The sequence below is a fragment of the Miniopterus natalensis genome, chromosome 3, assembly GCF_054644295.1.
Source record: "Miniopterus natalensis isolate mMinNat1 chromosome 3, mMinNat1.hap1, whole genome shotgun sequence".
In the NCBI taxonomy this organism is placed as follows: domain Eukaryota; kingdom Metazoa; phylum Chordata; class Mammalia; order Chiroptera; family Miniopteridae; genus Miniopterus; species Miniopterus natalensis.
The window spans coordinates 72,815,198-72,829,983 of record NC_142083.1 but is presented as its reverse complement, the minus strand read 5'-3'; the positions used below and the strand labels follow the sequence as shown (position 1 = coordinate 72,829,983).

The window sequence follows — 14,786 nt, the reverse complement described above, 5'->3', positions numbered from 1 at the left end:
GGGTGGTAAGTAACCATTTTTAAAAGTTACTGTTTATCTATTTTATTTTGATAAGTCCTCTTGCATTAATTGTATGTCTTTAACACATAATTATAGTGTTTATTTGCTTTGTAGTACATGTTTGTTGCGGGTTAAAGGGAATATTTAATTTTCATCCAGTTTAGTGCCTATCTCGTGTACTGCTTGTAAATGTAATCACTATGGAGTTAAGTGTTAAATAATTAGGTAGTTAGTGTTTAAAATGTTTATACTATGCAGAAATGTTTGGAGAATTGTTTTATAGGTGTTTAAGAGGGTTTTAGTGAAATTGTTTGGAGTTTTTGGACAGATGGTGAATGCATTCTTATTTTTTTCATTTAAAGTAATGTTAAAATGTTATTATGGAGATATTATGGAGGGGAATTCCCAATTGCCTGGGAGTTGGACTAGACACCCTCTGAATGTCCCTTTGAACCCTAAAATTCTAATATAATTCTAAGATTCTGTGAGTTGGTGTCTCCCAGGAAATTCACATACAGCAGTTGGAGACCCTACCACCAGAGGGCAGTGTCTTCACACTGTTCCATTTTCACAGACGGAATCAAATGTGGTTTTCTCTGTAACTGCTTAGAGAGCACCAAGTTTAGAACCATTACAAGGGTGATATGAGCCAGTGTGAAGATGGAGAGGTATCCACCAATGGAATATTACTATCCCTTCCTCTATCAGCCCAAACAATGATTTCTGTCTGCCAATGAATTGGAGAGACATCAGAGTGCCAGTAGTCAAAGGGAAGACACCATTTCCAGGTGCATTCTGAGGGCTGTGAACTGGCAAGGAGCCTTTATAGTGTTGTCCCCTCCACCCCTGCTCTCTGAAGACTAGGAAAGTGAGGAGAGGAACAGGGTCGAGTAGTGTTAGAAGGTGACAGCAGAAACCCTGCCACACTTGGAATGGTTGAAGGACCCAGGAGTATTCAGCCTGGAGAAGAGAAAACCTGGAGAGACCATGAGAACTATTTTTCATTAAGGTTGCTCTGCAGGGTCCTGGGTATCAAAACCAGGGTTAGCAAGGGGATACCACCAGAAGGCAGATCTCAGCTTGATTTATGGAAGAATTTTCTGGCAATGTCTAGAAGGACACCTTGGGAGGCAACTCGTTCTTCGTCATTCATTCACTCCACACATATTTACTGTGTGCCTACTTCAGGCCTGGCACTCTCTAGTTGCTGAGGATATAGCAGTGAGTAAAACATACAACATTATCTGCCCTCATGGAGCTGACCTGCCTATGTCTGAACATTTTGGAAGATGGTGAGGTAGACCACTCAGAGGCCCCATGTATCATTAGCTAGTATGGATCTTAACATCCCTTCAGTGGATCCCATAACTTCCTGAACTTTATGAAACTTAGATTGTCTTCATATCTCTGAGACTACCCTCTCAAGATTTTCAAGAACATCACTAAGACTGCATAGTTTTCATGGTTTCAGTAGAAACCAGACTGTGAATTAGGATATAGGGACACAACAGAACTCTTGATATATTGTAAAAATTGCCTTTGGATTTGGATGTCTTAGAAAAATAAAATTTCTTCACTTAAAAATAACCTCCAGTCAGTTTATTTTTCATATTTCTTTTATTTAAACTGCATTAGGACAAGGCATTAAAATTGTCCACGTGAGGAATTATTTCTAGAGAACAGCCAGGTCACATAGACTTTACATATTCCGTCCTTGACATGAACATGTAGGATCTCAACTGAAACAGACGCAATATTACTTTTTCCAAGTGATTATAAGCTTGATACAGTCTTAGGGAAGCCTTGCTAATTTTAGTTATTCCTCTAATGGCTGGGTATTTACATTCCCAAACCCATATTCCTCCACAGCTGTCTTTATTCTTTAGCACCTGTCTCTTTCTGGCTTGCACTTTCCTTTGCATAGTAAACATTCTCAGAAAGACCCAGTTTTCCATTTTCACATATTTTTCATCTCAGTGGTCTGTTGTTGAGATCTGTATCACCCTAGAAGACAAAAGAAAGAGAGGGGATGAGAAAATCCTTGTGGGACAGAACTGGGAGTTCTGACATATTTGCCCCTTTTTGCTAGAAAAATGTCTGGGCTGCTTCTACACAGGCATCCTTCCTCATTATGGACACCATTGGGTCATACCTGGCTCATTCTGTGTAAGATTGTGATGGTTTAGAGAAACCTTCCTTAGACTTGGCATGCTCAAGAAGGCTTGAACTCCACACAGGCCATTGAGAGGACCAGAGTGTGGTCTGGGATACAGTGCTCACCATGAGCTTGCCTGTGTTGTCTTAGGAGGCTTAGATGACCATGGGCAAGTCACTGAATTTCTTTGAGCTTCTTTTCCTCACCTAAAAGAGATATTTATGCCTACTTCACAGAATACATAAGAGTAAAAAACATATTCCATGTGCCTGGCTCCTGTAAAAGTAGGAGAAACCTCTGTTCCCTGGCTCTGTGTTTCTCTAAGGGGTGATTTCTGCTATAGCACTTGGTTTTCAAACTTGTTCATACATCTGAATCACTTGGAGGGCTGATTAAACTCAGACACTGGGCCTACCTCCAAGAGCTTCTAATTCAGTAGGTCTGAGTGAAGCCCAAGAATTTACATTTTTAATAACTTCCCAGGTGATGTTGATGTTGCTGCTTGTCCAAAGGACCATGTTTTGGGGATGATTACTCTAGAATAATGTTCTTTGTCTCTCTCCCCGCCTTTCCCTTTCTTCTTTTCTGGGAAGAGGAATGATTTATCTTAGATTTGGAAGAAGGAACCAGGAAGCAGAGAAGAATCCCATCTGGTTTCTCCTTTTGGATCTACCTGCAGGGTTGATGCTTTCTGGTCATTCCTCCCCTTGGAATAGGGGCTGCTCCCCAGTTCTATAGGTACCTTTAATTCTGGGGTGAAGTACAAGGATGCCCATGATGGACACTCATTAAATTCTCAATCTAGAATCATAGCATAATAACGCTTTTATATATTTGTCTCCTGTATTCTTTCTAATTGATTCTAAATTAAGGAAAAGAAGAAAGGAGTATTTTAAATTATCCCCCTAAAATTCCACCTGCACTCAGTGCTCAAGAAATGGTACTGTGATTATTATTTCCTTAATTTATATATCTAAATCCAACCAGTATTGATGAGATCCTCAAGAATAATGATTTTCCGGAGGATGTGAAATATGAATACATATTGCCTATAAGCTTGCAAATGTCTGTATGGTTGTCCAGTGAAAACAAGCTTGTACTTAGCACCTATTTGTCAAGTGGCACCAGATATGGAACCTGCTTTCAATGAACTTCCACTCGGATGGGGACGCATCATGACTACCAGCACCTGTGATACAGATACCCAAGAGCTTTCAGATTCTAGAGTGGGAGTGTTGCAGCTGAAGGGATAGGGGAAGCTTTGGGGTTCCCAGTGTGTGAGATCAGGGCATGGCAGAATAGAAGCCAAGAAGCATAGAAGTCTGAGGGAACAAAACAGGAGCAGGAAAGGTGAACTTCGAGCCGTTGAGAGTGGAATCCACACCTACCGGCTGAGGACTGGGACATGGAGAACTTCACTCCTCAGAAAGGGTTTTAGAGGAGGCTGACTTGGACACCTGGATGATCTCCACAGAGGTGATGCCTTTGCCAGCCACACGGTGTCTGGTGCGCAGCTTGTTCAAAGCAGTCTCAGCCATGCCAGCCCGCTCCTCAGCATCATCCAGCTCATGCATCGTCTTCCTGTAGCGAGCCAAGGTCTGGTTGGCCTGCTCCTCCTACAATAAAGACAGTGGAAAATGGGGTGTGAACCCGGCTTGTTCTGGTTAGATGTGTTTTGTTGTCTGTTCTGCACTGTCACCTAAGAGTGGAATTGTTCTGTAAGGCTTGTTACAAAACAAAGCTGTTCTGGGTCATGATCATTGTCCAGCTCATCATGGACAACTATCTTCAACACTTTTAGATGATTAATTTTGACCTTGATGTCCATATTTCTAAATAAAATGTGCTCTGTTGCTACTTCTATACTTTGTGGTTTTAGGCATTAGTTATTGGGGCCCCACTTGGAAGTTGTGGATTTCTTGCTTCCCCTACCCACTGCCACACATTTCCCATCCTCTTGCCTTACTAGTAGAGTTGTACTTGTTTTGTTTAGACTATATTTACTGTATGCCTAGCCTTTATTGAGCCTTTGGGGAAGGGCACTGGGTGGGTGGGTGGCTGCTGGATTCAACATGGTGGCCCCAGAACTGGCAGAAAATGATAGCAGAGTCAAATATCTATGTCTTGGATGATGGTGGTAGGTGGACATGTGGTGTAGGATTGAGACTTGAAGTCACTTTTGCTAACCATTTGGCTTTGACTTTAACATTGAATAGCATTAACATAAATACTCGACATTGGCTGATTTACTCAGCTGTGAAATGGACTAAAAACATTAGCTTTCCTCCTTGCATCAGGAGGATCAGGTAAGGATGGGTCCTTGTGTTTAACAGTATGACCAGGAGGGAGAGGTTATCCTGGCAGAGGCCACAGGGGTAGTGGAAGAAAGACGAAGGGAGCTAAGACCTTCCCCAGTTTTAGAGCATACCCTGCAGTGGGTACTTCAGTTAACACAGGTGTTCTTAGAGAATAAGTTTAGTTTTTACAAATTCTTATTGTCAGTGTGTAGTGTCCAGTCCACTTCTCACATGATAGTGAGGATGAAGTGCCACGGATACAAGACTCATGAAAGTTGTCTTTTGGCCAATACTTTATTCCTTTTCTGTGGTTAATTCTAACCAAGGCTTGAGACCTGGGTTGGGAAGAAAGGGAGAATTAGAGATGTGTGGTGAACACCTACCGCCTCGTCAATCTGCCGCTTATAGACCTTGAGCTTGTTCTGCAGCTTCTCCACCAGCTCCTGCATACGCTGGTTGGTCTTGTGGTCCTCCTCTGTCTGGAAGACGAGCTCTTTCAGGCGACGCTCATTCTTCCGCAGAGTCTTGACTGTCTCCACATGCTGTTTCTGCTCACCGTCCAGTTCTGTCTCTAGTTCCTTGATCTGAAGAAGGAAGAGAGGAATGCAGCTGAGGGAATGTATGTTTTGAACTTCAGAGCTCAGTGACCTTGGACAGGGGTGTCGTGGTTATAGTGTCCACTTCCTACCTAGAGGTTAACAGGTGAGCCCTAGACAGGAGGGGTCAGGCCCTGCTGTCGTCAGATGGTCACTTTTCCTGAACCTCAATTTCCTCCTTTGGGAAATGGGGGAACTAGGGGTCAGAAAAGGTGACCAAACCTCCTGGGCCCTTCCAGCTCCAACATTCCATGAAGTAAAGACTAAGGCTTGTTTTAAGTGAGTGATAAGAGAGGAATAATGTTGGAACTCAAGACTAGGAACAAAGAAAGAGGAAGAATTTTGGAAACTGCTCTGCTTGGAGGCTAAGGACATTCTGAGGGAGATAACAGGGAGATGAGGAGTAGAAGAGACATTTGTATAAATAAATTGAGCTATTGCCTCAATTTCCTTTTCTTTCCTAGCTCTGGAAAAACCCAATTCCTCATCAAATGCTGGGCATGTTTTTTGGGAAAAGACCCCCGCCCTCCTCCAGCCTGGCCATATCTCCATTTTCTCTTTCCTGGCTCAGCTCAATGTTGCCCTCACCCTGGTTTCCAGCTTCATGATTGTGCGCTTCCCTCCTTTCAGAGCAAGCTGCTCAGCCTCCTCCATCTTGGCCTGCAAGTCTTTGATGGTGATCTCATAGTTCTTCTTGATCTTCTCCAGGTGCATGCAGTGGTCCTGCTCTTGTCAGAGCTCTTCTGCCATGCGGGCAGCCTGTAAGAAACCAGAAGAGCATGAGCTGGAGCTGGGTCTGCATCCAGGCTCATAGTACCTTTGAAAGATGAGGAACCTTGTCTCCCAGTCTCTTGAAGACCAAGTGGTTGACTTGAGGAACCTCGCTGACACACTGCTGGGGTTTGGTGGAAGGGGTCTCCATGCTCCCATGTCCTTCCAAGAATAAGGGGAGGAGGCAGGCTCATGCACAACCAGGCCTTCCAAGCCTGTGAACACCAGCCTGATGCTCTCCAGCCAAACTCTTTGCTGTCTCCTCCAAGAGGGACATAACACAGAGGGTGGGAAAAGCACAGATCTAGAGTAGGAAGAGGAAGGTCTGTACCCAGCCCCTGTGTGACCTTCAGTTAGTCGTTTTGCCCACTTGTTCTTACATTCATTCCACAGATATTCATGGAGGGCCTACTGTGTGCTGTGTATGGGTCTCTTGGGACATACCACCAAATTATACTGACAATGTTCCCAAGCTCCTGGAACTTCAGTCAAGTGTGAGAAAAGAAAAATCTGATAAGAAAAATCTGTATTTTCTCAGCCCTAAAGTGGGATACATAGTATCTACCACTCAAGGTCCATGTGAGCACCCAAAGGGATACTGGGGGTAAAAACACTTGGCAGCCCATCTCGCCAACATCCACCACTGAGCTCCTGGGCACAGCATCCATTTTCCTTTTACTAACCCTCCCTTCAAGGCTGGTTTGATGTTCCTCCTTGCCCAAAAGCCTGCCCAGATGAGCCCACATTGATGGCTCCTTTGATGCCCAGGCCACACACTCTAATCTCTCACATGATCATCTGTAGGTTATAAATATTCCTGTGGTCTCCAGTCTCCTCAAAGCAAGGACCACATCCCCACTGGCAGGGTGCCAGGACTCCATAGTGACTCATGAGGGGAGGGGGTGGCCTTCTATGCCTAGGATAGCCAGGTCCCCGGCAGGTCGCCTGGCCTGGGTGCCCAGGCCCCCTCCCACCAGCAGCAGGCAGCACACACACTTACATCAGTCATGGCTTTCTTGGCCCTCTCATGCAGCTGCTCTATCCAAAAGAACTTTCTGTAACAATGCATGTTCTCAGATTGCTTTGTCTAACATGGTAGGACTGGCCACGTGTGGCTATTGAGCAGTCAAAATGTGGCTAGGTTGACTGAGGAACCACATTTAAAATTTTATTGAATTAAGTTAAAATAACCCCATGTGGCCCAGCTGGGTGGCTCAGTTGGTTGGAGCGTCATCCCGTATACCAAAAGCCTGTGGTTCAACTCCCAGTCAGGAAACGTACTTAGGTTTCGGGTTTGATCCCTGTTTGGGGTGCATGTGGGAGGCAACCGATCGATGTTCCTCTCTCGCATTGATGTTTCTGTCTCACATTGATGTTTCTCTCTCTCTCCCTTCCTCTCTCTCTAAAATCAATAAACATATCCTTAGGTGAAGATTAAAAAAATAACCTTATGTGGCTGGTGGCTAGGGTCCTGGAAAGCATTGCTGTGCAGTTCTAGCTGTGACCCTGCAGGGTGAGCAGGCTGGGGGTTCCCTGACCCTGAGAGGAGCGTGGTTGAGCCCAAGGCCTCCTCACCTGCTTCTCCTTCTCTGTCTTGGCCAGCGTGGTCTCAAGGCCCTCCAGGTCACGCTTCAGGTCGCTCAGCTCCCCCTCCAGCTTGCGCTTGTGGGCACTCAGGGAGGCAGCTGTGCCCTCCTCTTCTTCCAGCTGCTCCCGCATGTCCCCGATCTGGCTCTCCAGCTCCATTTTGGTTTTCATCATCTGAGTCAGGCGCTCTTCAGCATCCATTAGGTTCTCTTGTTCCTGATGGAAGAAAGAGCCCCTGTCAAACTCAGGGGTCCAGGCACCCACAGGGGACCAAGATGGAGGACAATCCTTGGGCTGATGGGCCCCTAAAGTATGTCTTGGGGCTAAACAGGGGCTGGGCTAGCTCTGAGCACCTTTGTGATGTGTATAACAAAGTGAAGTCTAGGACCGTAGTCCCCATACCAACTGCAGCACCTGAGAGTTTGTTAGGATGCAAAATCTCAGGCCCCATCTGAGATCTGCTGCATCTGAATCTGCATTTTTAGGAGGTTCCAGGTGATCAGATGCACCTTAAGGTTTTAGCAGAGGTGGAGCTGTCAAAGTCACAGGCAATAAGTGGAAGAGGAAGGACAACCTGGGGAACCCACTGGGGTGTCCCCAAGATGGGGTCGATGGTATAAGACAACTGGCCACAGAAGCAGAAGACCTGCTTAGCTATGTGACTTTTGGTTCATGGCATAGCTTTACTGAAATTCAGATTTTTTTCTGCAAAATAAGGGAAACAGTCACTGTGAGGCATAAAGGGATGAAACACATGAGGTACTTCCATAAATGAAAGATCTTTTTATTACTATGGTCTCACCGGCCTCAGTCTTCCCAAACATAAAATAAGGTTCTCAGCTTGAGAAACTTCTCAGGGTATTAAGAGGATATGAAGAAACAATGTTAAGCAGGAAGAACCCAAGATAGAATCGAACCCCTCCCAGTTGTGGGCTTTCTACTGATGGGCTTGGGACCTTGATGAAGTCTCTAAATGTTGGTCAAGCTGAGTTTTCTACCCTGTAGGATACATGTGAAAATTGGGCATCTTAAGGGGTGGTTGTGAGGGTCAAATCAGAGAAGGATCCTTGGTAAACCAGGAGGGTCACTGCAGTGACTGTAGTCATTATATTGGAGTGCAGGGGTAGGGGGACCATTGAGTTAGGCACCCATGGAAACTAGGTCATTTGTTCTCCCTGCTGTGTTTCCACTTGACAGGCAAGGAGGCAAAGAGGGCAAGTTCTGAGGTCCCACAGCAGAACCAGGCTCACTGTGGGGTCTCCTCCCACCACATCTTGTGGTCCCAGGTCTGAACCATCCCCGCAGGCCCAGCATATCTGTGCGTGCCCAGCCTGTTGCTGTGGGCAAATAAGAATTTAATGGAGGCATTTTGGTAGTTGGGTCAAGGTTGACTTTACAGTGAACAAAAGAGAAGGCTGGAAATTCCCTGTAGTCTGGAGGCACATGATTCTCAGAAGGCCCATCCTCCCTCCATCCCTGGGCCTGACTCATAGCAACCCTGGAGGTCTGGGCAGTTGCCAAGACCCCCAGCTCCTGTCCCTCCCTCAGGGCCCCACGTACGGCCTGTAGCTGGATGTTGAGGTCATTCTTCTCCTGGCTGAGTGTGGCCACCTTCTCCTCCATATCTTTGACCTTGTTTAGCAGCTCCTGTGTCTTGGACATGGCATTCCTCAGTTCCTCCTCTTTGGCCTTCATTTCCTCCTCTTGCCGGGCCACATTCAGGAGGGGCTTAACCTGAGCAATACCATAGAGTGTTAGGGAGATGGGCTTTCCCAGGGGGCTAGGAGGTGGGCTGTGGGCTCTGCCAGATGGGCCTCATATCCCCACTGGGGTGGAAAGCAACTCTTGCTGCAGCTGTGAGGAGGAGCCCTTTTCCTCAGAGGCCATAGCCTCTCTGGCCTTCACAGGGAAGGCTCATCCTTGCTTAAGATCAATCCTCAGGATGCTCTTTGATCCCAAGAGACACGAAGTTAGATGGTCTTCAGCATCTAGCTGCACTCAGTGTTTACATCTGTTCTGTAAGTTGTGTGTGCTTGGAGCCCTGGCTACATTCACAACTCTGCTTTCCATCGCCTTTCTGCCTTATTGGGCGTGCACTCTCTCTCTTCCTATCTCTATCTCTGTCTCTCTCTGTCTCTGTATTTATCTCTCTTTTTCTCTCCCTGTCTCCATCTCTTTGTTTCTCTATCATTTTATGTCTCTTTGGCTGTCTCTCTTGTGCCTGTTCTCCAAAGTGACAAAGTTTGCATAAAAAGGTTATAGTAAGCACCACAGCTTGCAGCTCTGTCATACTTTTTATTCAGTGAAATTCTACTAAAAAGTATTTTTCTCCTTTGACTCATCTTACCTGGCTTAGTTAAATAAAATTAGCATTTAGTCAATATTCTAAGAGTAAAGGATTTTTATTTCATGTTTCTACTCATTGGACTAGGACCTTGCCCTGCATGTTTGATTAATGAAGTTTTACTTTCTAGTAAAGAACAGGGAAGTTTCCAGGCTCTGTCTTCTTGTCATCTGTGATCACCTGTGCTCTCCTTGAAAGGACCTTAAAGGGCTGTAGGTCTGGCACTTCCCAAATGGAAATATATACGCAAAGGGAGCAGGTGAGATGGATTCGAGCATTGCATCAAAACCCTTTGATTATTAGTTACATAGTTACTTTAAAAAATAATTTTTAATAATAATAACATAATAAATAATTTTAAAAAATGAAAAATGAAAAAGAACTTGTCAAATCCATACTTTTATGGATAACGTTTGCTTAGGATGAGATTAAAGCAGGTAAAGGAAATGAACTTTCCTTTTAAAATAAAAATTTCAAAATAAAAATGAGTTGATGTAGAGAAAAAAGGTCAGTCATAGAACAGGTGGTTCCCCACTGGTGATGACTGGACTTTGAAAATGTTCATCTAGAACCCTCTGCAATCTCAGATGCTTGAGAACTGGCCTGTGTGATCCAGAACATACTATTCTCCCTTTAAATGTGTGGTCAGCACCAATTGTTTGAAAGTACTTTTTCTACAGGAGGGGAAAGAAGTTTCTGTGTGAGCTGTGGGGGACTCAGGGCTACCAGAGATGACCCAGAGCCTGTCCTAATTCTCCACATGGCTGCCCCTTGAGACAACCATTCTCTTGTTTCCTGGATGTGGCAGCCCTGCATCTGGCCTCCTCTGGTGCCCAGTGTTGTTTCCTTTCAGTGGGGGCCCCAGGTGTGACACCATAATCTGGTGTGATTCAACCTGCATGCAATGGGATGGTTCATGGCCTCTTGCATTGGCTGAGGGTGCCTGGCTGCTTGGGGCACCTGCAGCCCCATCACCTGGCTGTCTCACACTGCCCTCACTGCTGTCTTGGGAGAACCTAGGAACTGAGATATCAGATCTTATGAGTTCCTGCTGTCGCTAAGCTCTGACGCCAAGAATGATTTCACTAAAGGAGTTGAAGATGCCTCAACCCCCAGGGGCAAGGCACTGCAAACCAAGCCCACTTTCTGCAGAGGAGTGTGTGTGTGGGGGTTCCTCTCCATTCTAAGTGTATTTTATTTTGAAAGATTAGATGAAAGGTGGGAAGACACTATGATTTTTCTGAGGGAGGAATTAGCCCCTGTCTGGAAGGAGGGTAGACTCCTCCAACTCCAAGGCACTTTCATTTTTAGACTGTCCTTGCAGCATCCTGTGGCTTTCCACCCCCAAAAGGCACTTCTATCTGTCTGGAACTGAGGCTCCCAGCCCATAGACAGCAAAAGTTCTGACTGGCCTGGCACTCAGCCCTCACCTTGTTGTAGAGCTTCCACCAGCCCCAGAAACGCAGCTCTAGGAACTTGCGTGTGTTCCGCTGGATGACTTTCAAGCCAATTCTGCAAAAGAGAATTCAGGGTTGCATGGGTAAAAATGAAAGTGTTAGGACCTGGCCTCCCTGATGGAACCATTCCTCTTAGACAGCACAAAGCTAAGAGAGACCACTCATTTCTTCCTGCATTTCCTCTCCTTCTACTCCCTCACTGGAAATCAACCATTAGTCCCTAAATCCCATATATCAGCAGTCTTTGGAATCCACCCTTTCATGTCCCTTGCACTTTCATTTGATTGTCATTTGCCAACAACTTCCTGTGCACCAAGGCCCTAGGCTGGCTTGGGCTGCCATTCTACCACTCAGCCCCTAACTGATGTTCCTGCCTTCAGCTGGGGTCACAGAGGGCCTGATGCTGGATATCAGGACTTCATTATTGTTATTATTTATCCATTACTATTATTATTACTAATTCCATGACCACAAATTGCCAGAGTCAGCCACAGGTCAAGCAGGGCAGCTTGAGATATTTTCTAATTACTGTTTTAGGGAGATGGCTAAAAACCAAGATTCTGAGGGCAGGGATTTGGAATGAGGATTTCTGTGTTCTTATCCTGACTCTGTATGAACCTGGTCCAGTTCCGTAGCCCCTCTGACCTCAGTTTCCACATCTGTAAAATGGGGGTACTGACCCTCCCACATCCCTCTCACAGCATCATCATCATATGGATCAAGTAAAGGGGTGGCTGTGAAAGTAGCTTACACACTTTAGGGAGAAGGGTTTATTTTAGGTGGTCCCTGTTCTGAGTACAATTGTGTCCCCTCCCCCAAAATATGTAGAAGTCCTAACCCCAGTGTCTGTGAATATGACCTTATTTGGAAATAGTGTCTTTGCAGATGTAAAATTACTGAGGTTAAGGAGAGTTATACTGGAATTATTAGAATAGAGTGGGACCCTGACCCAAGATGACTGGTATCCTTATAAAAAGAAGGAAGATGATTTGAAGACAGACACAGAGAGGAAGGCTTTATGAAGACAGAGGCAGAGATTGGAGTGATGCAGCCGCAATCAAGGAATGCCTGGGGCTACCAGGACTGGAAGAGAGAAGAAAGGTACCCCCTCTAGAGCCTTCAAAGGGAGGATGGCTTGCCAACATCTTGATTTCAGACTATTAACCTCCATAACTATGAGAAAATAAGTTTCTGTTGTTTTAAGACACCCAGTTTGTGGTGTTTTGTTCTGGCAGCCCTAGGAAACAAATATAGCCCCCGAACAGGGTTCTTTGGTCCAGCCAAGACATCGGCACCCTCCCCTCATTTCATTGCACCATGTCACTAATGGAGCTGACCAGTGTGTGTGTGGTGGGGTCCCTGGTCATTCCTTGTGGATGTGTGTGGCTTCAGTGGTCCTGCCCCATTGGTGTTTGTGTGTGCTACCTTCGTTCCAGCATCTTCTTGAACTCGACCCTCATAAGGAAACCCCGGAGCCGACATTGTAACATCGTCATGATCTTGGCTAGACGTTCATCCCGCATGTCCTCAAGCGTGGCCAGGATGCCTGCTCGGAAGAATACCTGGAAGAAAGTCACACTTATCTGAAAATAGCCCAGATGTCACCAGTGGCAACCACTTGGGGTGTGTGTGGTTAAAATCAAAGCACCAGAGGTTCAGAAGGGTCTTTAAGAGTTAAAAGACACAGTCTGGTGCTGGTGTTTGAGGCCCCTCAGAATCAGCTGGCTTCAGCCTGGACACCTCCAGTAGCAGGGCCATTGCCAGGCTCAGTGTCTAGTTCCTCTTGCCCTTGGATTCTCCTATAGGCTCCAGCCCTGGTCTTGCACTTACTAGCTGGGTCATCTTGAACATATTTTCTCACATCTTAGGGCATCAGTTCCTTATCTGTGAAATGGGAATGTTGATCCCTTCCTTTGAGGATTACTCTAAGGATTAAATGAGATAACAGGTAGAAAAGTACTTTCGTAAACTATGAAGCTCTGAGTAAAATGTGAGATCATTATAATCCCCACCGCTGTGATTGCCTAGCAGCCAGGGGTGTCAAGGGACCTCCCTTTTATACCACCATGCAAAGCAGCCTATGGATAGTCACGGTCTCATGGGACCTGGGAGTGGGAAGAGGGGGTAGTGATTGGGGGGGGGTTGACTTTCTAGAAAGGAGACAGAGTTGTACCAATGCTGCACAATTTCAGGCATCCAGCTCTGGTGTGTCAGTGGGACCCATCCCCAGGAAAACAAGACCAGGGAAATGCAAACTTAGGTCACAAGATACCATTCACCTCTCCCCCCACCTCAACCTTTTAGGACTTCCGATAAAACAAGTGTTGGCAAGGATGTGGGTCAAGGGGAAGGTGAGTTGGTTCAACAGTTTTGGAAAATGGTTGGCATTCTCTTGTCAAATTGGACGTTTGCACACCTTGCAATAGGCAACTGTCCTCTTTAGCATATTATATCGACCCTGGCTCACCTGGAGGGCTTTGGAAAGATGCAGATGCCTGGACAGAGGTGATTTCAAACAATTTCTGGGGCAGGACTCAGGCACTGATGTGTTTGAAAATCCCCCAGATGATTCTAATGTACAGCCAAGTTTGAGAATTTGTTCTAGTGAAACCCTGCATAGAGCCATGAATAAGGATGTGTACAGCAGCACTGAAAGGATAATTGTGGCGTGGCCATCTGAGGCAGTGCGATATGGCAGTGACAGTGAGCGGGTGTCATGTACCGGCCAGCAAGGATGAATCTTAGAAACATGATTAAGTGATAAAAAGCATGTCACAGAAGAATATATCAAGTATGATACTTTTATGGAGCTGAAACCAGGCAAAACAGGGCCATAACCGGTATGTTATAAAACTTTTTAAAAAGGCAAAGGGATGGTTAACATTCAGGACTAGGGCTACTCCTGGGAGTGGGAAGGAAGGAGAGGAAAGAGATGTAAAGATTAAATTCTGGGTTTTTAAGTGGGCTTATGGGTAGTTGCTTTATTAGTGTGTTTCATAATGTAATATATTTTTTTAATAGGCTTCCAGTAGGACATGATAGAAACTTCTGGAAGGATAGAAGAAGCCAGGAGACCTGCATTTGGCCTTAGCCTGCCTTGGATATCCATGTGACTTTGGTCAAGTCACTCTCCTTTGGAGGGGCCTCGGTCTCTTCTCCCACCCAGTGGTAGTGTAGGACCCTAAAGGCCTCCCAGATCTGAGAGTCTGTGATTCTATATGTGGGGGGAGGGAGTAGAGCCCTAATTAAATCCTTTATGTGGAGGCAATGGACACGGACAAGAAAAGAATAGAAAAGAATAATCCCTTTTACCACTGTCCCCCTCTCCCACCAAAAAACCCCAGGGAGCTGAACACCACGGGGTAAAATATTTCGTATTTCAAAATTAATTGGCACTGAAGTTTGGTCTTTGAGGGGCAGTGGAGTGAGCATATGGCTAGGAAATGGGGCCCACATGGGCCAACATTAGGGATAAGGGTGTATAGGCAGAATCACCCTGTTCTCTGTTCTGCCCTAGCCACCAGAGTCTGCCTGATCCTCAGAGAGCAGAGCGGTCCCCAGCACCTCCGGGCCTTTACC

The 14,786-nt window shown here is 45.8% G+C and overlaps 1 protein-coding gene across 1 annotated transcript in view; it reads right to left on the bottom strand.

Annotated features, from left to right (window-relative positions):
• Window positions 1-3,570: 3,570 nt before the first annotated feature.
• The window catches only part of LOC107540843 (myosin-16-like), a 31,605-nt gene continuing 20,389 nt past the window's right edge, over window positions 3,571-14,786 (bottom strand). Inside the window, 7 exon segments of the mRNA XM_016217692.2 lie at window positions 3,571-3,771; window positions 4,836-5,036; window positions 5,637-5,807; window positions 7,395-7,622; window positions 8,967-9,140; window positions 11,181-11,262; window positions 12,633-12,769. Coding sequence (XP_016073178.2) covers window positions 3,571-3,771; window positions 4,836-5,036; window positions 5,637-5,807; window positions 7,395-7,622; window positions 8,967-9,140; window positions 11,181-11,262; window positions 12,633-12,769 — 1,194 coding nt within the window.